Source organism: Pseudopodoces humilis, chromosome 32 (assembly GCF_049639895.1).
Source record: "Pseudopodoces humilis isolate 2021_Gansu_Grassland_sample_001 chromosome 32, ASM4963989v1, whole genome shotgun sequence".
Classification (NCBI taxonomy): Eukaryota; Metazoa; Chordata; class Aves; order Passeriformes; family Paridae; genus Pseudopodoces; species Pseudopodoces humilis.
In genome coordinates, this window is record NC_142231.1 from 1376348 (window position 1) to 1398193 (window position 21846).

At 64.4% G+C, this 21846-nt stretch overlaps 3 protein-coding genes across 4 annotated transcripts; 1 reads left to right on the top strand and 2 right to left on the bottom strand.

Annotated features, from left to right (window-relative positions):
- Window positions 1–3942: 3942 nt before the first annotated feature.
- Window positions 3943–11899, top strand: GLI1 (GLI family zinc finger 1). Of its 2 annotated transcripts, none has more exons than XM_088068838.1 (11): window positions 3943–4063; window positions 4169–4246; window positions 4477–4672; window positions 4825–4972; window positions 5688–5789; window positions 5889–6029; window positions 6547–6696; window positions 7591–7755; window positions 8096–8344; window positions 8719–9028; window positions 9634–11899. In XM_088068838.1, the coding sequence occupies exons 1-11, from the start codon at window positions 3967–3969 to the stop codon at window positions 11787–11789; spliced, it is 3792 nt and encodes a 1263-aa protein (XP_087924964.1). In that variant the 5' UTR covers window positions 3943–3966; the 3' UTR covers window positions 11790–11899. The 2 variants fall into 2 exon arrangements, with proteins under 2 accessions (XP_087924964.1, XP_005532030.2); XM_005531973.2 differs by having other exon boundaries at window positions 8719–8998; window positions 9592–11899.
- A 958-nt stretch (window positions 11900–12857) lies between these two features.
- PRPH (peripherin) lies at window positions 12858–16695 on the bottom strand. Its single transcript, XM_088068723.1, has 9 exons — window positions 16370–16695; window positions 15609–15669; window positions 15385–15480; window positions 15143–15304; window positions 14946–15071; window positions 14643–14863; window positions 14243–14292; window positions 14023–14099; window positions 12858–13947 (listed from the first exon to the last, which is right to left on the bottom strand). The coding sequence occupies exons 1-9, from the start codon at window positions 16693–16695 to the stop codon at window positions 13906–13908; spliced, it is 1161 nt and encodes a 386-aa protein (XP_087924849.1). The 3' UTR covers window positions 12858–13905.
- Window positions 16696–17882: 1187 nt separating this feature from the next.
- LOC102102778 (tubulin alpha-1C chain) lies at window positions 17883–21606 on the bottom strand. The gene is made up of 4 exons (XM_005531977.3): window positions 21495–21606; window positions 19971–20193; window positions 19740–19888; window positions 17883–18877 (listed from the first exon to the last, which is right to left on the bottom strand). The coding sequence occupies exons 1-4, from the start codon at window positions 21495–21497 to the stop codon at window positions 17903–17905; spliced, it is 1350 nt and encodes a 449-aa protein (XP_005532034.1). The 5' UTR covers window positions 21498–21606; the 3' UTR covers window positions 17883–17902.
- Between the last annotated feature and the right edge of the window lie 240 nt (window positions 21607–21846).

Here is a 21846-nt window from a genome sequence, read left to right on the forward strand (position 1 = left end):
TGGGTTTGGGGCTGTTGGGGTGCCTGTGGTGGGCTCAGGGGTTTGCCCACTCCAGTGCAGAGCCTGGCTCTCCCAATAAAAGGGTGCACAGGGGTCTTCTGGGTGTGTCCCCACCATGGCCCCTGTCCCAGCACCGCACCCTTCCCTCTGTCTGCCTGTTCTCTCTGCTCTGGCCCTCCCTCGCTCCTCCCTGGAGGATCCTGAGTGAGGATTTGGGGTGACCGGGCCCCCCATCAGGTGTTGTAGCTCCCCACATTGTGCACATCCCACACGTGTGTCGACACAGCCACACATCCCTGTGTCCCTACATTCCCAAGGGCTACATCTGCCTCCCTCCCTCCTTCCCACCATCCCAGCTCCATCTCCCACCAGTTTTGGGGTGTCTCTGCTCCCACCACCCCTCGATTTTTTGGGGTGTCTCTTCTCCCAGCACTCACCGCTGTCACCATCCTGACATCGTCCCCCCAAAAAAACCCTCTCCCCCATAAACACGAATCCCCACACGCACATGGGAACACGCAGAAAACACGTGTGTTCACCCAGGCGCTGCCAGCAGCGAGGCTGCCCCACGCACGCCGCCCCCCCGAGCCCCCCCGGCCCCCCACGCCGGGGGCTGTGCCGGAGGCTGATGGATTGTGCCACACACAGCTCCGAGCGGCCGGGCTGCGGACGGCGGGGGCTAATCCAGCCCTGACATCGCATTCCTCCACAGTGGGGCTCCGGGCCGGTTAACCCTGCCGGGGCTGGGGGCACAGGGACCCCCCGAGACCCCCGGGGGCTGGGATGGGTGGGAACCGCCCCGCTGCACCCACGGCTGGGGGCTGGGGGGGAGCGGGAGCGTTCCCGGTGCACGTGGGAGCAGGAGTGGGGGTCTGTCTGCGCTGTCGTGGGGTCTGTCCCGTCCGGGGTGCGCTGGGGAGGTGAGCTGGGGGGCTGCCCCATCGTGGGGTGATGAAGGGGGGGGGTTGCAGCCTTCTCCTCCTCCTCTTCTGGTCTCCCAGGGCCGTCAGTGCCCACGTCTGTCTCCCACCTCCCCAGCATCTCTGCCCCAGCACCCATCGGCGCTGGGGTCTCTCTGCCCCCAGCACCCCTCGGTGTCACCATCCCGACGTCCCACCCCATAAACTCCCTCCATCCCCTTTCTGCCTTCCCCTCCATCTCCTTCCCTCTCCCCCCGGCCCCGTTCCCCAGTGTCCTCAGGAAACTGGAGCCAGATGACAGATTTTAGATGTGTTTGCAGGAAATAAAAGGCGAGGAGCTGGGGGGGGAGGGGGGCGGCCAGCCCTGACCCCCCTCCCGCTCCGCGTTTCGGCGTCTGGAGCCAGCCCTGCTCCGAGAGCTCCCGCCGCTGGCTGCGCTCCTGGTTTTCTTGGCAGAGAGGAGCAGGAATGTGTTTCAGTTTGAGTTTCTTGGCAGGAGGAGAGCGAGGGAAGATTCCCCTCATCCCGCCTGCGCCTGGCTCTCAAATTTATGCCCAAAGGCTGCGACTTGGGTGGGCCGCGGCGGTGTGCGGCCGGCGGGGGAGGCGAGCGCGGCGGTGGGCGAGACGCCGGATGGTTCCCATTGCTTCCCGTTGCTTCCCATTGCTTCCCATTGGCTCCCAGCGTTCCCGGCCCCATCCTGCCTCCTCGGCTCGGGGGGCCACCGCGGTTTGGGGAGCCCCTGTGGACCCCATGGGTTGGGGAGAGCATCCTGTGGCTGGGACCGGTGGTTTTGGGGTGTTTTTGATGTTGTGTAGCCGCCCTTTGTCGTGTGCTGGTGCTCAGAGGTGGGATGTGGGGGATTGGGGGAACGTCACCTGGCACCCACCTGGCACCCACCTGGCACCCACCGGGCACCCACCGGGCACCCACCTTGCCAGGCTGGCTCTGCCCATCGAGCCCTTCCCCACGCTGCCTCAGCACAGTGGGACCTTCAGGCTCCCGCTGCCCCTCGGTGGAGCTGGGGGCCAGAGCCCCCCCAGAGCTGGCCCAGGGGGTGCTGGAGGGAGATAAAAGGGGGCACAGCCCCGGGCAGGGAGGTGGTGTGAAAACTACGGGGGTGCTGAGGTGGGGACCTGTGTGTGCCCCATGTGCAGGGACGTGCTGGGCGCGTGTGTGGAAGCCTGGAAGTGTTCCAGGCCAGTTTGGAGCAACCTGGGCTAGTGAAAGGTGTCCCTGCTCCTGGAACAGGATGAGCTTTAAGGTTTCTCCCAGCCCATGCTGTGATTCTCCGTGTGCTGAGTGTGTTTCCCTGTGCGTGCAGGGCTCTGTGTGTGTTCCCCCGGCTGTACCTGAGCGCTGCCGGTGCCTGCACGGGGTGGCTGCTCCGCAGGTGTGTGGGAACCTGTGCTCCAGGGCTGTGCAGAGCAGGGGGACAGGACTGACGGTCACCAGGGCAACCGGGGGTCTCAGCTGATGGTTGTGGGGAGGGGGAGGTGGGGGTTTGCTGAGCCCCAAGCCCCCAGGTGCACACACACCTCTCTGGTGGGTCGGGTCACGCATCCCTGTGTGTGTGCACACACCTGAGCAGCGGCACCCACAGAGGGCTGGGGTCACCCCACAACCCCACAAACTTTAGGGGAAGGGTCTTGCAAACCTCCTTAGCCCTGGCAGGTGAGGGCAGGTGGGAGGTTGCCCCAGGGGTAATCCCCAAACTCTTCTGCAAAGCCCAGGGGGCAGGTGAGAGCCCCCTTCTCTGCCCCCCGTTTCCTCCTCATCTCTCTTTCCCCCCACCCAGTTCCACCACCTTCCTGGGCAGCCCCCTCCCCTCTGCCTGCCCCGCTGCCCCCCCCCTCCATTCTTCCTGCCTGACACTCTCACAAAGCCCCTAGACGAGCTTTCAAAGGGGCAACTCATGCGGAAGAATTGCTGCCCCCCTCGCCCCCCCGGCTCCAAACGCAACCCAGCGCTTTTCCCAGCGGGGTGAGGGGCTCCCACTCCCCCAGACCCCTTGTTTGGGGCGATTCCCCGCGTCTCAAAGGGGGAAGCTGAGGGGGCAGGAGCCTTCGTTCCCAGTGCCACCCACATCTGCCTCGTCCTGTGGTGGCTTCTCCCGCTCCTGTCCTTCATGTCAGCCCTCGGGGGTCTTGGGGCAGGACAGGGAGCGGGGCGGTGGGAATGGATGGGCGCGGGATGGTGGCCCTGGATGGAGCTGGAGCTGGGGGGCAGGACAAGGACCATGAGCGGGAGTGGAGTGGGGGGTGACCAGGGGGTTGGGGTGGGTTGGGGGCGGAATGGTGGCCCTGGGGGGTGGGACCAGGCTCAGGGCAGGACCCCACAGGCAGGGATCGACGGTGGGCTGGGCTGAGCCCCGTGGCAGGGGCGCGATGCGTGGGTGGGACAGGGCAGGGTGGGGACCCGCGGGCAGGGTGGGGACCTACGGGCAAGGCAGGGCTGGGTGGGACCTGCAGATGCTGGAGAATCCCTGGGAAGGGAGGAATAGCTCTGGTCCTTGGCCCGAGAATGGTTCCGGCTGTGCCTCGCTTTTCCATTTCACAGAAACCCAGAATCCCGGAATGTTTTGGGTTGGAAGAAACCGTAAAGTCACGTTCCGACCCTTCACCATGGGCAGGGACCTCTTCCACTATCCCAGGTTGCTCCAAGCCCCGTCCAGCCTGACCTTGGACACTTCCAGGGATCCAGGGGCAGCCACAGCTTCTCTGGGCACCCTGTGCCAGGACCTCCCCACCCTCACAGGGAGGAATTTGTTCCCAGGATCCCCAAATCTCCCCTGTTTTAGTTTAAAACCAGTCCCGGGAGCGGGGTCCCGCGTGCTGCGGCTCCCCCTGGCGGCCAAACCCAACCTCATCCCACCCCCCCCAGGTCCCCGCTCCGGGCCCCGCAGCCCCCCGGGCCCCGCCGCCACCCCGATGTTCCCCTGAGACACCCCCGGGCCCCGCCGCCACCCCGGTGTTCCCCTGAGACACCCCCCGGCCCCGCCGCCACCCCGATGTTCCCCTGAGACACCCCCGGGCCCCACCGCGACATGTTCGACCCCGCGGGACCCCCGGCCGCCGGCTACAGCGAGCACTGCTGCCTGCACCCACCCCACGGACCCGCCCCCGCCGCCCCGGGACCACCAGGTGGGTCATGGTGGGGGGCTCTAGGCTCCGCATCCACCCCTCGAGGTCAGGGGTGCTCCGGGGGTCCCTCTCCCACACCCACCTCACCCGTCCTCCTTCCTCCAGGACTTGATTTCCCCGTGTGCCATCAGCCCGGGCACCGTGGCTATGGGCTGGCACCAGGAGCTGAACTCGCTGCTGACGGTGAGTCTCCGGTTTTGGGGGCCCGTGGGGCACGGGGGATTCCAGGATTCCCTAGAGGAGTTAAGCATCTCTCTGTTCTAAATCCGAACTGGTGCACTCAGGGCACTCCTGCAGCCTCCAAACGCCGGCTGTGTGTCCGTGGGGTGTCTGCAGCCCCCAGGGCCACGCTGAGGGCAGTGCCCCCTGCTCTGGCCACGCTGAGGGCAGTGCCCCCTGCTCTGCCCTCCCAGGCTCCCGGTTCTCCACGCCCCGCGGCGCGGGGAAGCTGGGGAAGAAGCGGGCACTGTCCATCTCCCCGCTGTCCGACTCCAGCATCGACCTGCAGACCGTGATCCGCACCTCTCCCAACTCCCTCGTGGCCTTCATCAACTCCCGCTGTGCCTCGGCTGGGGGCTCCTACGGGCACCTCTCCATCAGCACCATCAGGTGGGCACCAGTGCCCGTTCCCACCTCGGGGAGCGCTGGGAGAGCCGGAGCGGGGTGGGATGGTGGGGAAGGGATGATCGGGATCCCCGGCTGGGCAGATCTCACTCTTGTCTCCTGCCGGTGTCACCTGCTCGTCCCTCTGGTCTCCTCAGCCCGTCCCTGGGGTACCAGAGCCCACCTGGGCAGCAGAAGGGCCAAGGCCACCTGTACACGCCACCCCCACAGTGCAGCTCCCACGAGCTGCCCCCGCGCCCGGGGCTGCTGCAGCACCCGCCCCGTGGGACCCTGAAACACTGCCAGGTACCAGGAGGGGATCCGGGAGGGGATCTGGGTGAGGGGATCTGGGTGAGGGGATCCGGGTGAGGGAATCCAGGAGGGGATCTGGGTGAGGGGATCTGGGTGAGGGGATCCGTGAGGGGATCCAGGAGGGGATCTGGGTGAGGGGATCTGGGTGAGGGGATCCAGGAGGGGATCCAGGAGGGGATCTGGGTGAGGGGATCCATGAGGGGATCCAGGAGGGGATCCAGGAGGGGATCTGGGTGAGGGGATCCGTGAGGGGATCCAGGAGGGGATCCAGGAGGGGATCTGGGTGAGGGGATCTGGGTGAGGGGATCTGGGTGAGGGGATCCAGAAGGGGATCCAGAAGGGGATCTGGGTGAGAGGGATCTGTCCAAGCAGATCCATGTGAGGGGATGGGATCCATGTGAGAAGGATCCGTGTGAGGGGATCTGGGTGAGGGGATGGGATCTGTGTGAGAGGGATCTGTGTGAGTGGGGTTCCATGTAAGTGGGGATCTGTGTGAGAGGATCCGGGTAAGTGGATCCATGTGAGAGGGATCCACGTGAGGGGTTCTGTGTGAGGGTGATCCGTGTGATTGGATGAGTGGGTCCATGTGAGTGGATCCACGTGAGTGGGATCTGTGTGAGAGGGATCCCTGTGAGCTGTGCATCCATGTAAGTCGTGTTCCTGTGGCCATCTCCATGCCGACTGCTTCCCAATTCCCCTGCCCCGGCAGCAGCTGAAGCTGGAGTGGAGCCTGAGCAGCCCCCTGAGTGCCAAATTCCCAGAGGAGCGATCTGAGGGTGACATCTCCAGCCCAGCGTCCACGGGCACCCAGGTACACCCCAGGCCATGGGATCCCCCCTCACATCCCCACACTCCAGCACCGCTCCTGGGGGTCACACCTGGGAGCGTTCACCTGTCCGTGCTCCCCCAGGACCCCTTGCTGGGCATGCTGGATGTTCGGGAAGAGCTGGAGAAGGAGGATGGGAAACCCGAGTGTGAGGCTGTGTATGAGACCAACTGCTACTGGGACGGCTGTGCCAAGGAGTTTGACACACAGGAGCAGCTGGTGCACGTGAGTCAGGGGCTGCCGAGGTGTTCCCACCCCAAAGCTGCCCTCATCCCCCTGGATCAGCCCATGATTCCTGCTCAGTTCCCAACCACCCGCCCTGGGAGCTCACTGTGATGCTGGGAAGGGAGGGATGGGCATCCCCCAGCTCTCCTCAGCCACTGGTGCTTCCAGACTCCCTCCTTTGCTCCAGCTTTCTTTCCTCCAACTCTCCTATATCCCCCTGACCATCCTTCAGATCACCTTGATGCCTTTGGCCACTCTTGATCCTCCCAGAGCATCCCTCAAACATCCCCTGCATTCTCTGCCTCCTCCAAACCCACCTGAGCTGTTCTCCCCCAAACTCTGCTATCTGCACCTGCCATCCCGGTCCCTCTATGTCCCTTTCTCCCATCCCAGTCTGTCCACGTCCCTTTCTGCCACCCCAATCCCTCCATACCCCTTTTTCCCATTATATTCCCGTATCTCCCTGCCCATTGTCCCCCTCCCCAGTGCCACCAGTGATGCTCCTCTCCCTTCTCAGCACATCAACAACGAGCACATCCACGGGGAGAAGAAGGAGTTTGTGTGCCACTGGGCAGCGTGTTCCCGGGAGCAGAGGCCCTTCAAGGCTCAGTACATGCTGGTGGTGCACATGCGGCGGCACACGGGCGAGAAACCTCACAAGTGCACGGTGAGATGCCGAAAATTCCTCAGAAATGCTGGGTGAGCTGGGAAAATGAGAGGGGACAGGGTAGAGCGGGTACAAGTGGAGGGGTGGCAGAAGGGGGTGGGCAGCAGGTGGGTACAGGTTTGGGGCTCATGGAACCATGGAATGTTTGGGGTTGGAGGGACCTTAAAGTTCATCCCTGCCATGGGCAGGGACACTTTCCACTAGCCCAGGTTGCTCCAGGCCTTGTCCAGCCTGGCCTTGGGCACTTCCAGGGATCCAGGGGCAGCCACAGTTTCTCTGGGTAACCTGTGCCAGGGCCTCCCCACCCTCACAGGGAGGAATTTGTTCCCAACATTCCATCTGAACCCAGAGTCCCATCGTCCCTGTGCTTTGGAATATGTTCCTGAATTTAACCCGGGATGGGGAGCTGGGGGTTGCAGTCAATCCCCGTTTGTGGTTTCCCCTTGGTGATGCTCTGAGGGGCTGCCAGGGACAGGGACACGGCACAACCCCAGGGTGAGGGGCTGTGCCATGGTGTGAGGATGAGGAGGGTGAGGTGTGTGCCCATGGTGTGAGGATGAGGAGGGTGAGGAGGGTGAGGAGGGTGAGGTGTGTGCCCATGGTGTGAGGATGAGGAGGGTGAGGAGGGTGAGGTGTGTGCCCACGGTGTGAGGATGAGGAGGGTGAGGAGGGTGAGGTGTGTGCCCACGGTGTGAGGATGAGGAGGATGAGGAGGGTGAGGTGTGTGCCCACGGTGTGAGGATGAGGAGGGTGAGGAGGGTGAGGTGTGTGCCCACGGTGTGAGGATGAGGAGGGTGAGGAGGATGAGGTGTGTGCCCACGGTGTGGGATGTGGGATGACGAGGTCCCAGGCGTGGTGCCGGTGTGTGACACATCCCACCCTGCTCCGCCGCAGTTCGAGGGCTGTAACAAGGCCTATTCCCGCCTGGAGAACCTCAAGACCCACCTGCGCTCACACACGGGTGAGAAACCCTACGTGTGTGAGCACGAGGGCTGCAACAAGGCCTTTTCCAACGCCTCCGACCGCGCCAAGCACCAAAACCGCACCCACTCCAACGAGGTACGGCCCCACCCAGCGCTCCCCGTGTGCTTCCGGATCATTCCCATCCTCTGAGAACTCCCCACATCCCTGGGTTTTGCTCCTGTGTGCCCCAATTCCCAGTTCCCTCTTTTCCTGCTCTAATTTCCCTCTTTTCCTTCATCACCAGCATTCCCGCTGGGATCCCTTTACCCCACTCCTGGGGGGCTCCCTCCTTCCTCTGCCTTCCTGAGCTCTCCCCAGCACCCACCTTTAATTCCCTCCTCAGCTCTCTGCAGAGGGTGATGAGGAGAAGTTTACTTTTGGGGAGGGGGCTGTAGTTGGAGCTGACACCCTCCCTCCTCCCGCTTTTCCCGGGCAGAAGCCGTACGTGTGCAAAATTCCCGGCTGCACCAAGCGCTACACGGACCCCAGCTCCCTGCGGAAACACGTCAAGACCGTGCACGGCCCCGATGCCCACGTCACCAAAAAGCACCGAGGGGACGTGGGGCCAGGCCGGGCACTGCCCACCCCCAGTGCCCCCCCGGACATGAAACAGGAGAAGGACGCAAACGGCCCCAGCGAGGCTCGGAAGGACGATGGGAAACTCCTGGTGCCTGAGCTGGCCTTGGTGAGGAGCTGCGGGGGCAGTGGAGGAAGGAGGGAGGGTTTGGTGGTGGGAGATCACCCTCGAGCGATGGAGCAAGAGAAAACAGCCTCAAGCTGTTCCAGGGGAGGCTTAGGTTGGATATTTCGGAGAATTTCTTCATTGTCAGGCACTGGAATGGGCTGCCCAAGGCAGTGGTGGAGTCACCATCCCTGGTGAAGTGTCGAAAAAACACCGGGATGTGGCTCTTGGGGACGTGGTTTAGTGCTGAACTCAGCAGTGTTGGGTTGATAGCTGGACTCGGTGATCTCAGAGGCGTTTCCAGCCTTTGTGACGATTCCAAGTGTGTCCTGTGTACCTGACCCCCTTTGCCTTGGCCGTGCTCTGGTTCTCTCCAGAAGCCTCAGCCCAGCCCGGGTGGGCAATCCTCGTGCAGCAGCGACCACTCACCCCTGGGCAGCACCACCAACAACGACAGTGGCGTGGAGATGGCAGGAAACGCCGGCGGCAGCTACGAGGACCTGTCCACGCTGGAGGACGTGGTGCCCGGGGAGCCCATGGGCACCTCGGGGCTCATGGCTCTCCACAAACTGGAAAACCTTCGCATTGACAAACTGAAGCAGCTGAGGAAACCGGCAGCTTCCAAGGGCCTGAACCTGCCGCCCATCCCCGGAGCCGGTGAGATCAGCGTCCCTCTCCCCCTGGGATGTGGGGCCTGGCCCATGGGAAGTGTGTAGAGAGGTCTGGTTGGCAGCCAGGGATTTCCACACCTTGATGGAATTAGAAGTGGATCCCAAAACCTGGGGAAACCTTAAGGGGTTCCAAGAGAACTGGGGAGGGGTTTTGGACAAGGGCCTGGAGTGCCAGGATAAGGGGGAATGGCTTCACATTGGAATATTGGATATTGGGAAGGAATTGTTCCCTGGGAGGGTGGGCAGGCCCTGGCACAGGGTGCCCAGAGAAGCTGTGGCTGCCCCTGGATCCCTGGAAGCACCCAAGGCCAGCTTGGAGCAGCCTGGTCTAGTGGAAAGTGTCCCATGGCAGGGGGTGAAAGTGGCTGGTCTTTAGGATCCCTCCCAACCCAAACCATTCCACAATTCCATGATTTTTCCAACCTAAATGAGCTTCTGCCCGTCTTTGCTGCCACCTGCTCCCCGTCCTTGCAGGCTCCAGCTATGGAAGAGCCACACCCCAGCTCTGGAGGTGGCTCCTGTCCCTGCTCTGACACTGCCAGGCTGTGTCCCGGGGTAACTCCTCCTTCTCTCCCTCAGGCCTGCCCGGGGACGTTCCCGGTCTCCCGGTGCCGCCGCCAGCCTCGCACCGGCGCATCGCGGAGCTGTCGGCAGCAGAGCTGGGCCTGGTGGCCCTGGGCGAGCGCCGGAGCAGCGGCACCAGCACCGTCAGCTCCGCCTACACCGTCAGCCGCCGCTCGTCGCTGGTGTCCCCGTACCTGGCGGGGCCGTGCCCGGGCGGCGAGGCCGGAGCGATGCCCGGCGGGCCGTGCCCGGCGGACGGCTACGATCCCATCTCTCCGGACGAGTCGCGGCGTTCCGGCGACGCCGGTGTTTGCGGGGGGCTGCCGGGGGTGGGCAGCCTCACCCCGGCTCAGCGGTACCGCCTCAAGGCCAAATACGCCGCAGCCACGGGCGGGCCCCCGCCGACCCCCCTGCCCGGCGTGGAGCAGGTGGCCGCGGGTGGCCACGGTGCCGTGCCCGGTGCTTACCCCGCTCCTGCCGGCCCTCGCTGCGTCGCCAACGGCTTGGTGAGAAGGCACAGCTCCAACGAGCACCCCGGCTACCCGGGCGGCGTCCCTGCTCACCTGGTGCCCCGGCACGGCGCGCGACGGGCAAGCGACCCCGCTCGGACGGTGGCCAAGCCTCCGGCAGTGCCCAGGGTGCAGAGGTTTAAGAGCGTGGGGAATGTGAGCGTGCCAGGCGCGGGCAGGACAGCGCTGCAGCCCCTGGGCGGCTCCGAGGCCAACCTGCAGCGCCACGGCTTCTCCCCACGGCCCCCCAGCATCACCGAGAATGTCTTCCTGGAGAGCATGGGGGGCCCCGAGTCCGGCCTGCTGGAGATGGATCAGTACCTGAGCTATCCCGAGGAAAGCTTCCCGTGCCAGGGCACCGGTGTGGAGCTCCAGGGTGGCATCTACGGTGCTCCCCGGACCGTGGTGGGGACGCACGGGGACCTGGAGGAGGGGCTGCTGCAGCCCGAGTTCTCCCTCCCGCAGTGCCAGATGAACCAGCGCTTCCCCAGTTTGCCTGCCGGGAACGGGGCCCTGCCGGCGCCCTGGGATGGATCCCCCCAGGGCACGCTGGAGATGAGCTCCAGGCAAAGCCTCGGAGCTGCAGCTCCCGCCATGTCCGGGCCACACTGTCCCCATCAAAGCGTCGAGTACCCCCACCCCAGCGCCTGCGGGCAGCATCCCAAACTGCTGAGCTCGTGCCAGGACGCCGAATTTTCCGGGGGGCACCGGTTTAACCGACTCCAGATCAAATCCGAGCAGCGATACCCAGCTCCGAGCCCAGCACTTGCTCCCTGCCCCGTCGCCAAACTGGGCGGGCCCGCAGCGTCCCCCGCTGCCTTCGGCCACGCCATGGAGCTGGGGCCGGGCGGGTTCCCCCCCGCGGGACCGGCACCGGGCGGGTACATGGGCATCGCCAGCCCGGGCGGCCGCAGAGCCCAGACCCCCACCCTGCAGACCAAAGAGGTGATGGTCAGGAACTACGTGGAGGCGCAGCAGGCGCTGATGTGGGGGGAGCAGCCCCACCTCAAGGGGAGCGCGGCTGCCGTGGGGCCGGGCAGTGAGCCCGGGCAGTGCCAGGCCGTGCCGTACCTCAGCCCCAGGTACTGCGGTTACCAACCCAAACCGGATCATCTGCAGAGCCTGGCGGAGCCCCAGCACCTCCTGAGTCCCCCCTGCTTCAACCCCGAGATGATCCCGCACCCTCCAGGTGGCCCGAAACCACCGGGTCACCAAGCCAGCCTGAGCTACCCGGGCAGCCTGGCACAGCCCGGGCACGGCTACGAGGGGGTGGACGCCGGTGCCCGGCGCCTGCCGCGCTTGCCCCCCGCCCGCCTCGCCCCCGAGGGGCCCGGGAACCTCCCCCTGTACTACCCGGGCCAGGGGGGCAAAGGTGGGCACAAGCTGCCGGGCCAGGGGGCAGCGAGCTGCGGGGGGACCGGGCACTACGGCCCAGAGGGACTCAAGGGCACCTCCTGTTACTACCTGGACTCGGGCGAGCAGGTGGCCAACAGCCTGGACTCGCTGGACCTGGAGAACACGCACCTTGACTTCGCTGCCATCGTGGAGGACGTGGAGACCCCCGCAGCACTGCCTGGACCCCCCAGCCCGGCCGGGGGGCTCCTGCTGCCCTCGGCTGGGGGGGCAAACATGGCAGTGGGGGACATGAGCTCCATGCTGAGCACGTTGGCAGGGGAGAGCCACTTCCTCAACTCCCTGTCCTAACGGGGGGTACCTGCCCTCAGGTGGGCACCTCTGTGCCCGGGGGGGTCCCCAGCGCCTTGGGGAATCCTCACACGCAGGTTTGTGCCTGGGGGGAAGCGGGGAACACCCCTGGAGCCCCCCCTTCTCCAGTCTCTGAGTGTCACCCTCGTGCAGGAGGTGTCCCAGACACTGCCCCGACCCTCCAGGTGACCTCTGGCGTGGGGAACTGGTTTTACTGGGCCCTTATTGCGGTGCCTCGGGGCGCAGCCTGAACGCCGAAACCAAAGAGTCCCCGCCCTGCGGGCCGGCCCCATCCCAGTGCTCCCAGTGCCCCCCACCCCAAATCCCAGTCTGTCAGGACTGCAAGCGCCCCCAGCCCTGCTCCAGGGGGGCAGTTCCCCGGGGGGTGGGGCGGGGGGTGCCTGTACATAGTGTTCATAGCTGTCTGTCTGTCTGTCCCTCCTGTCTGTGAGAGCACCAGCGGTGCCGCCCCCTCCCCTCATTAAACCCTTTCTCAGGGGACTTTGTGTGTTTGTCACCGGGGGATCCCGGCTTCATCCTGTCCTGGGGAGGGGTGGACAGGACATTCCTTGGTCCTCTGTGACCAAAACCCCCCTGGCAGCATCTTCCCCACCCTCAATCAGGGATCCAAAGCTGTTCCCGAGGTGCTGCCGTGACCCAGAGTGAGTGATACTGCAATTAGTGCTTCAAATAATGCAAACGGCTTAAAATAATGCTATTAATTATGCAAAAAAATAGGTTAAAATGATTCGATTTTCATGCGGAAAATTACCTAGGATAACGTAATTAATCATGGGAAAAAAACAGCCTAAAATAATGCGGTTTTATATTATTTTGTTCATGTAATTAATGGTGCAAAAATTGCATAAAATAATGCAATTAATTATGCCAAAATTCCATGAAATTATGCAATTTTGTATCATTTGCTATAACGGAATAATGCAAAGAAGTTCTTAAAATAACGCAATTAATGATAATAACACCAAAAAAATGCTTAAAATGCAATAATGCAACATTTGCTTAAAATAATGCAATTATGTGTGCAAGATTTATTTAAATAACGCAATTGTGCATAATTTGCTTAAAATAATTTAATCAGTGGAGCGAAAAACTCTGAAAACGATGAAACAGTGCAAAAAAAATTTGCTTAAAACAGCAAAACTAATGAGCAGATTTTGCATTAACGCAATTTTGCATAGTTTGGTTGAAGTAACGCGATTAAGCATGCAAAAAAAAAATGTTTAAAATAATGCAATCATAGCAATCAGGGTGTTTCCCCCGCACACCCAGAGCCTCGTCACGCTGTAATTAACCAGTAATTAACAGGTAATTAACCCGCGGCAGCGGTCGGGGCGGGCTGGTGGCGCTCCCTGGCGGTCCCGGTAAGGAATGAGCTCCTGCGAGGCTCCGGGGGCACCGATCCGGCTTCGGACGGAGATCCCGTGGAGCCCCCCGGGATACCGGGAGTGCCCGCGGCTCCTCTGGAAGTCGCGGGGTCCCGGGAGGGAGCGGAACCCCCGGGGATTCAGAGTTCAGGGGGTTGAGGCTCCTTCCTCCGAGGCGGTGACAGCGCTTGGGTGTCACCGGAGCCGCCAAGCCCGGGGGCAGGCGGTGCCGGTTCCAGTGACGGGAGGGGAGGTGAGACCCCCAGAGTGGGAGCTGTGGGGGTGGAAAGGAGCCCTGGGACAGAACGGGATCCCAGATCCCCCCTCAGCCAGGTTCTGTTCCCTTTCTGCCGCCCTCCCCGGGGCAGGGACACGGCAGGGACAGCGCTTGAATGTCACCGGAGCCGCCAGCCCCGGGGACAGCCGGTGCCAGCTCTGACCGGGACCCCCTCGGGCCCAGGGCAGCACGGGGAACACTCGATATTAAACACAGCTGGGGTTGTGGTTGGGAGAACAATAAATAGCGATAAATAGTGGGGGGACAAGGCACAGGGACAGACTGCAAAGGCACAGGGACACGGCACAGCGCTGTCCCGTGGTGCTGACAGCAGCAATAGGAATTGGGGCATTCCCAGCCGCCCTGATCTGCTCCGTGCCCAGCCCAGAACACAGCAGGGTCTGGCAAACCCCCCCCCCAGTGGGCTCGGGGCCATCGCAGCAGCTCCTCTCTGTCACTTCCCCGCTCGCTCCTTGTGCGACTCAGTCACCACTTGCTGCAAAAGAAGGATTTGGGGATCAGTCCCATGGCAGGGTTGGGCCTCCCAATCTCCTCCTCCTCCAATTCTCACCTGCCCATCCCTTGTCTCGATGGTTTTGATGAGCACCATCCTCCGTGCCGGGCTCTCAGCAGCTTGGGGCTCCAGCACTGGGACAGAGGGGCCATCAGCACCCCGTGCCCTCCCAGACACCCAGGACAGGAGCCCAGGGACCCACCCACACCCACACAGGGTCTCAGCCCCCAAGGAAAGACCCCCAGGCATAGTGAGGGACCCTCAGTTTGTCGCTCACCTGAGCTTCTCGTGCTGAAGGAGGTGGTGGGGTGCAGTGGGATGGTGATCCTGGGGGGAGAGGGGGATGAGGAGGGTCTGGGACTCCTGGACATTGCCAGTGACCCTTGGCCCTTCCACACTTGCAGTCCATGACCCACATCCCAGCTGAGCTGGGGGCTGCCCATAGGCTGCTGGGCCGGCACCCGGAGCTGAGCTGGAGGCAGCTCCCCCACCAACCCCCGGCCTTGCCTTTATCTGAACAGCAAGAAGCTCCCATGGGAACCTCTTGTTTTCCTGTGGGATCAAGGCCTGGAGCTGCCTCCTCCCGAGAAAATGCCACAATAACCGGGGTGACTCAACACGGGGGACCTTCCCCTCCCCAAGTAGGGGGGAGACGCCGTGTGCCGGGCTCCCCTCACCGGCTCTCCTCGCCCTCCAGCAGCTTGCGGTATGTGGCAATCTCGATGTCCAGGGCCATCTTGACGTTGAGCAGGTCCTGGTACTCTCTCAGGTGCCGTGCCATCTCCTCCTTCATCTGCTGGATCTCCTGCTCCAGCCTCCCCACCACGTCCTGGTAGTTCCCGATCTCCTCCCCGAACTCATCCTCCATCTCCCGCATCTGCCGTTGCAGCGCCTCGTTCTGCAGGGGAAGAAGGGGCTGCAAAGGGCCGGGGTGGGGCACCTGGTTCTTGCACCCTCCCCAAACACTGCCCGGCTCTCACCACGCCCTTCAGCCCGTCCACCTCGCAGGTCAGGCTCTGGATCTGCCGCCGGGACTCGTTCATCTCCTGCTTGGCCAGCCGCAGCGCCTCGTGGTTACGGTTTGCTGCATCTGAGAGGTCGGCAAACTGCATGGGCCAGGAGAGTCAGGGCTCTGGGATGGCTGAACCGCCCCAAAATCCCTCCCAGCCCCGGGTACCTTTGACTTGTACCATTCCTCGGCTTCCTGTAGGTTCTTGACAGCGATGCTCTCGTACTGGGTGCGGATTTCCCGCAGCGCAGCCGTCAGCTCCGGCTTGCAGACCTGCACCTCAGGCAGCCCCGCCGGGCTCGGGGCGCTCCCCTCCAGGTCCCGCAGCTCCTGTGTGGGAGTGTGGGTGTCACGTCGTGGCACAAGGACCTGACCTGGTCCCCCTGGCCCCATCCCACCCCGGCCCCCACCTCCTCGTGCAGCTTCTTGAGGAAGCCGATCTCGTCCATCAGCAGCTCGACCTTGCGCTCCAGCTCCAGGCGAGACAGTGTGGCGTGGTCCACGTCCTGTGGGAGAGGTCGGGATGAGCTGCAGGGCAGCGTGGATGGGATGGGGAGACCCTGGAGCCCCCCCGGGGTGGTGGGGGATGAGGATTCGGTACTGAGTGGGAAGACGGGCCCGCCGGTCCCCTCACCTTGCGGAACAGCACCAGACTCTTCTCGGCATCCTCACGCTTCTGTGTCTCGTCCTCCAGCCTGGGGGCAGCAAGGGATGAGAGGGAGGTGGGGGCGGGGGTGCAGACCCCCCCTCCTCCTGCCTCCTGTTGCAGCCCCCTCCACACGCAGCGGAGGCGAGCGGGGACGGAGCTTCCCCAGCGCTCGCACCAATCCCCTCCCAGTGCCCCCACCCTTGCCCTGTCCCTCCCAGTGCCCCGCCCTTCCGCAGGGCCCAGATCTCCCAGTGCCTCCCAGTGCTCTCTGTGAATCCCGGGTGCCTTTCCCAATGTCTGCTGAGCGTATCCCTCCTTTCCCAGGGGTCCTCTTTCCCGGACATTCACCAGTCCCCGACTTCCCCGGGGCTCCCCCATCCCGCCGCATCCTCCGGTCCCAATCCTGGTGCAAGGCTCATCCCATCACATTCCTCATGCCAGCGGATCCCCCAGTCCCAATCTGGCACCTTCCCCAGTCCTCATCCTATGCACAACTCACCCGGACTCATCCCCGATTCCCATGGCAGTACATCCCTCATTCCAGTTCATCCCTCTTCCCGGTGCATTTCCTGGTCCCTGGCACATCCCCAGTCCCCTACCCGGTCCATCCCTCATCCCAGCGCATCCCCGGTCCCCTCCTCGGTGCATCCCTCATCCCGGCTCATCCCTCATCCCAGCGCATCCCCAGACCCCTTCCCGGTGCATCCCTCATCCCAATGCCTCCCACGGCCCCACCGCCGGCCCACCGCTGCCGTAGGGCCGCCAGGTCGGTGGCGAGCCCGTCCCGCTCCGCCTGGAGCCGGTCCCGGTCGCGGCCGAGGCGCTGCAGCCTCTCCCGCAGCCCCCGCAGCTCCCCCTGCACCAGCCCGGTGCGGGGCCCGGTGGCGGCGGTGGCGCGGCCCAGGGCGGCGCGGAGGGTCCCGTTCTGCCGTTCCAGCTCCCGCACCCTCTCCAGGAAAGCGGCGAAACGATCGTTCAGTGCCGCCAGTTCCTCCCGCTCCGCGCCCCGAGCCGCCGCCGCCGCCGCCAGCCGCCCTGGCTGCACCCCGGGGTCCCGGTCACGGCGGCTCATGGTTGCACCGGGAGGGCGGTGGCTGCCGGTATCGGCCCTTTATAGCGGACAGCGGCTCCGCCCCGCCGGGGGGACCCGGGGGTACGGGATAGAGAGAGGGGAGGGGTCTCCTGGCCGGAGGGAGGATCAGGGGCTGCGGCTGTCCCCTCGGGGGAGGGGCGGGGAAAGGGGCTGGGGGTGGTCGGGGACAGCCCTCGGGATGAGGGGCAGGGGCTGCAGGACGTAGGGCTGCAGGCATTTCCCTTCGGGGGGGCTCGAAGACCCCCTCGGGATGCGAGGCGGGGGCTGGTGGGTCCCCCCTCGGCGGTGCAGGCAGAGGAATCCAGCAGCACCAAGGGGGAGGGGGCCGAGGGTGCTCGGGAGACACAAGATCCCTTCGCTGGGTCAGAGGGACCCTTTATGGGGTCCTCCCCTCAGGGAGCGTGGGGGTACAGACCCCCCAGCTGGGATGCAGAGAGGGTCTGGGGGCTGCAGGGCTCAGGCAGAGCACCCGTCCGAGCTGGGTCCCATTCTGCCGGGGGTTCTCAGTATCCGGGGGGAAGGGGGAGCCCCCTCATCCACCCCCCTCCCTCTTTGTCGGGGCCGCCGTGACTCGGCTCTGCGGGAGCTGCCATGCGCGGGGCAGCGCTGGACAATGAGCTCTGCAACCCCCCCCGAGCCCCCCCTTTCCGGGCAGCCAGGGCGGCACTTACGGGAAGGAGTAGGTGCCCTGCCCAGAGGCTGTGGGGAGGGTCCTCCCCCCGCCCAGGACCCCCTCCCAGCTCTGCAGAGAACCGCACCGAGAGTGGCTCCGTGCCAGTAGCAGCAGCATGACACCACGTCCAGCCCGTCTGCACCAGGCACTGGGCAGGACACTGGTGGGGGGGGTCTCAGGGGTCCCCCTTCACCTGGTGACCCCCAGGACCAGCAGAGCAGTGAGGGAGACACGAGTCCCCTCATGCAAGCAGCACAGCAGGACACTGCCAGCTCACAGCACAGGACCCAGCCAGGGACTCCGACCCCACAGAACCCCCCAGCCTCTCCCAGCACAAACCCACTGCCAGCTGGCAGCAGGGCCGGGCAGCCAGCCCAGCTGAGGCCCCCCGTCTCCCCTGGGACGTCCCCCCAGGTCACCACAAGCCGGATTGTCCCAGCACAATGAACGAGGCAACATTGGAAAGAGGCATTTTAATGAACAGCGCCACAGTGTAGCACCAGACACAAGGCACTAGTATTCCTCCCCCTCCTCATCGCCCTCCAAGCTGTCAGCCCCCACCTCCTCATAATCCTTCTCCAGGGCAGCCATATCCTCACGGGCCTCCGAGAACTCCCCTTCCTCCATGCCCTCCCCCACGTACCAGTGCACGAACGCCCGCTTCGCGTACATCAGGTCAAACTTGTGGTCCAGGCGGGCCCAGGCCTCGGCGATGGCCGTGGTGTTGCTCAGCATGCACACGGCGCGCTGCACCTTGGCCAGGTCGCCCCCGGGCACCACCGTGGGAGGTTGGTAGTTGATGCCCACCTTGAAACCGGTGGGGCACCAGTCCACAAACTGGATGCTACGCTTGGTCTTGATGGTGGCGATGGCGGCGTTGACATCCTTGGGCACCACGTCCCCGCGGTACAGCAGGCAGCACGCCATGTACTTGCCGTGCCGTGGGTCACACTTCACCATCTGGTTGGCCGGCTCAAAGCAGGCGTTGGTGATCTCGGCCACCGTCAGCTGCTCGTGATAAGCCTTCTCAGCAGAGATGACCGGGGCGTAGGTGGCCAGCGGGAAGTGGATGCGGGGATAGGGCACCAGGTTGGTCTGGAATTCTGTCAGGTCGACATTCAGGGCTCCGTCAAAGCGCAGAGAGGCCGTGATGGAGGACACGATCTGGCTGATGAGGCGGTTGAGGTTGGTGTAGGTGGGCCGCTCGATGTCCAGGTTGCGGCGACAGATGTCGTAGATGGCCTCGTTGTCCACCATGAAGGCACAGTCGGAGTGCTCCAGGGTGGTGTGGGTGGTGAGGATGGAGTTGTAGGGCTCCACCACGGCCGTGGACACCTGCGGGGCCGGGTAGATGGAGAACTCCAGCTTGGACTTCTTGCCGTAGTCGACAGACAGCCGCTCCATGAGCAGGGAGGTGAAGCCAGAGCCGGTGCCACCACCAAAGCTGTGGAACACCAGGAAGCCCTGCAGCCCTGTGCACTGGTCAGCCTGCAAGGAGACAACAGGAAAACAAGACCAAACTGTCAGTAACTCTGAGCTTCAGCGGCTACAGACTTGCCCAGGAAGGCAAATATTCCTCACAGGATGGCAAATGTTTGTCCCAGGATCTCAGGCCCTGTCACTCAGTATGAGCAGGTCCAGGAAAAGGAACCCCTTATTGCAAGGATTTGGGGACACTCAGTAGAGACAAGGAGGAGCATGTTTGTTCCAGGCAGCAGAAGTTGCTCCTCTCTGTGGTCCTTCTGTGGCCACGTGAGGACATTATTAGGGTGTTCCAGCACCACAGCAGGAACCACGAGTGGGGGACAAGGTGGCCCTGACCTTACGTGCTGGACACTGACATTGGATACCCCAGCTCTTGGGAGACAGCCAGCAGGCTCTGGAATAAATCAACCACAGCTTCACCCCCTCTTTTTCCAAGGGGGTGCAGCAGGAGCTTATTCCACAAGAGCCCACAGGCAGCCAGCTCAGCCTTTGATGTGCCAGGAGCTCCCCGAGCAGAGCCGGTGGTGCAGCAGGTCCGGCCACCCCGGCGCCAGCCCCAGCGTGAGAATCAGAGGTTCAAAGAGCTTGGGCAGCCGCACCAGTCAAACCAGTGCTGCACCAGCACCCAAAGCATCTGTCCTGGCCCCCCTGCCCTGGCCATGGGGCTTCCCACCCTCCTCCACTTGGCAAAGCTTAGCACTGGGCTAGGATAGGGGCAGCAGTTCCCTCCTGGGACAGCCCCACCCTCTGGCCCAAAGTGCTAATGGACTGAGAAGGACCTGCTCAGGGACACCTGGAGCTTCCCTTTGTCCCCACATCCCCCGCAGGGATGGAGCCACCCCACGAGACCCCACAGGACACTCACCAGCTTGCGGATGCGGTCAAGGACCAGGTCGATGATCTCCTTCCCGATGGTGTAGTGCCCGCGGGCGTAGTTGTTGGCCGCATCCTCCTTGCCCGTGATCAGCTGCTCGGGGTGGAAGAGCTGCCGGTACGTCCCCGTGCGCACCTCGTCTGCGGGGACAGCCCCGGGCCCCGTTAGCCGCCAGCGCCCGCCGCCAGCGCCCGCCCCGCCGCCCGGCCCCCGCCCGCTCACCGATCACCGTGGGCTCCAGGTCCACGAACACGGCCCGGGGCACGTGCTTGCCGGCGCCCGTCTCGCTGAAGAAGGTGTTGAAGGAGTCGTCCCCCCCGCCGATGGTCTTGTCGCTGGGCATCTGCCCGTCGGGCTGGATGCCGTGCTCCAGGCAGTACAGCTCCCAGCAGGCATTGCCGATCTGCACGCCCGCTTGGCCCACGTGGATGGAGATGCACTCGCGCTGCGGGGGACACGGCTCTGGCTCACCCCTTTTGTCCCCTTTTTGTCCCACCCCAGCACCTACTGGGCTGGGTCCCTCCCCACGGCTGGGAGGGACCAGATTCTGCCCAGACCGATTGCGGGGAGTGCTCAGTTCTCGGGGTCCCATCCTGCCCCTCCCCATCGGGACGTGAGACCCTGCCCACTGAGGGATGGAGCGATAACGCGGTGGGCACTGGCTCAGCAACCCCAAACCACCCAGCATCACCCCAAACTCCGGCTGGAGACACCCGGGAGCTGAGGAGGGAGGTGTGGATGGACCCCCGCGTTCAGGGCCAGACTGGGGTTACCAGAGTGCACAGCCCAAGGGGTGCCAGGGACACAGCGGCTGCTCAGCTCTGGGGGTCCCATCCTGGCCCCCCGGGAGATGGGACACTGCACTGCCCCTTCCCGTGAGCCGAGAATTGGGGTTCCCCGGGGTTATTCCCGGTCTCCACCATTCCCAGTCCCCTCCACGCACGGCTCACACATCGACAGGGACCCTTCAGCCCCTTCCCCTGCAGGCTGCTCAACACTCCCCGCTTCGGGAGCAGCCTTGGAGCTCCCGGAATGTGGAGCCGCTCTCTTCTCCAGCAGCCCTTGCACAACCGCGGCCTGTCCCGGTCCCTGAGCCGCGGTTATGAGCGCCCGGCTGGCAGCCAGCCCCACCCGGGACTTGAGCAAACTCCGGTGACCGGGAGGACTTTCCCCGTGGCAGCCGCTCCTGGCCGTGCCCAGGCCACGCTGAGAGCATGGGAGATGTGAACCTTGCCGTGACTCACTGCCTCGCGTGTCCCGGCCAACAAAGCCGGGAGAGGGTGGCACGCGGGGAGCCCCCGGTGCCCCCAAACCCCTTCGCGGTCGGTTCCTCTCCCGAGGGGTGCTGCGGGAACGTGTTTAGTACCTGCGTGGGAGCCCGGGACACGCGGTGCCACTCGGTACCACGCACTTGGCAGGGAGCCCGGGGGGAATCGGCACAGTCCAAAGGTGGAAGCCCCCCGGGCTGCGACCCCCGGCTGGGGAAGTTCCCGGTTCCGGGACACACACTCACCCCCACCTCAGCTCCTGCCCGGGACGAGCAAGAACTCGGCAGCGTCACGGGACGTCCGGAACTCGAGAGGAGCCCCCAAACCCTCCCGAGCTCAGCCCCACGTGCTGCTGGGGACCTGGAGGGGATAAGGGGGGGACCCGGCACGCACCCGCCCCTCATCCCCCGCTCTGCTCTGGGGGTCCCGCACACCCTGGGGGTCCCCCCCATGAACCCCCCACGTCCCCACTCCTCACCATGGCCGCTCGCTGTCCGAAGCGTTACGAAGCCGTCGAGGAGGGAGGCAGGGGTCGCCCCGTAGGGCCCCCGAGATATACCCGGGGGGCGGGGCTTGGGGCGGGGAGGGGGCGGGGTCAGAAGGGATTTGACCCGCCCAATCCGGGTACGCGGCGCTCTGGACACGCCCCTCCCGCCCCGCCTTGATTCTGATTGGCCGGTTCGAAACATGGCCAGGGTGGGTGGGCGGTGACGTCAGCGGAGCGGAATGTGGGGGGCGGGGCGGGAAGGGGGCGGGGTCTCGTGTGGAAATGGGCGTGGCCAAGGGCGGGGAAAGAGGCGGGGATAGTGGGGCGGAGGGTCGGGGGCCCC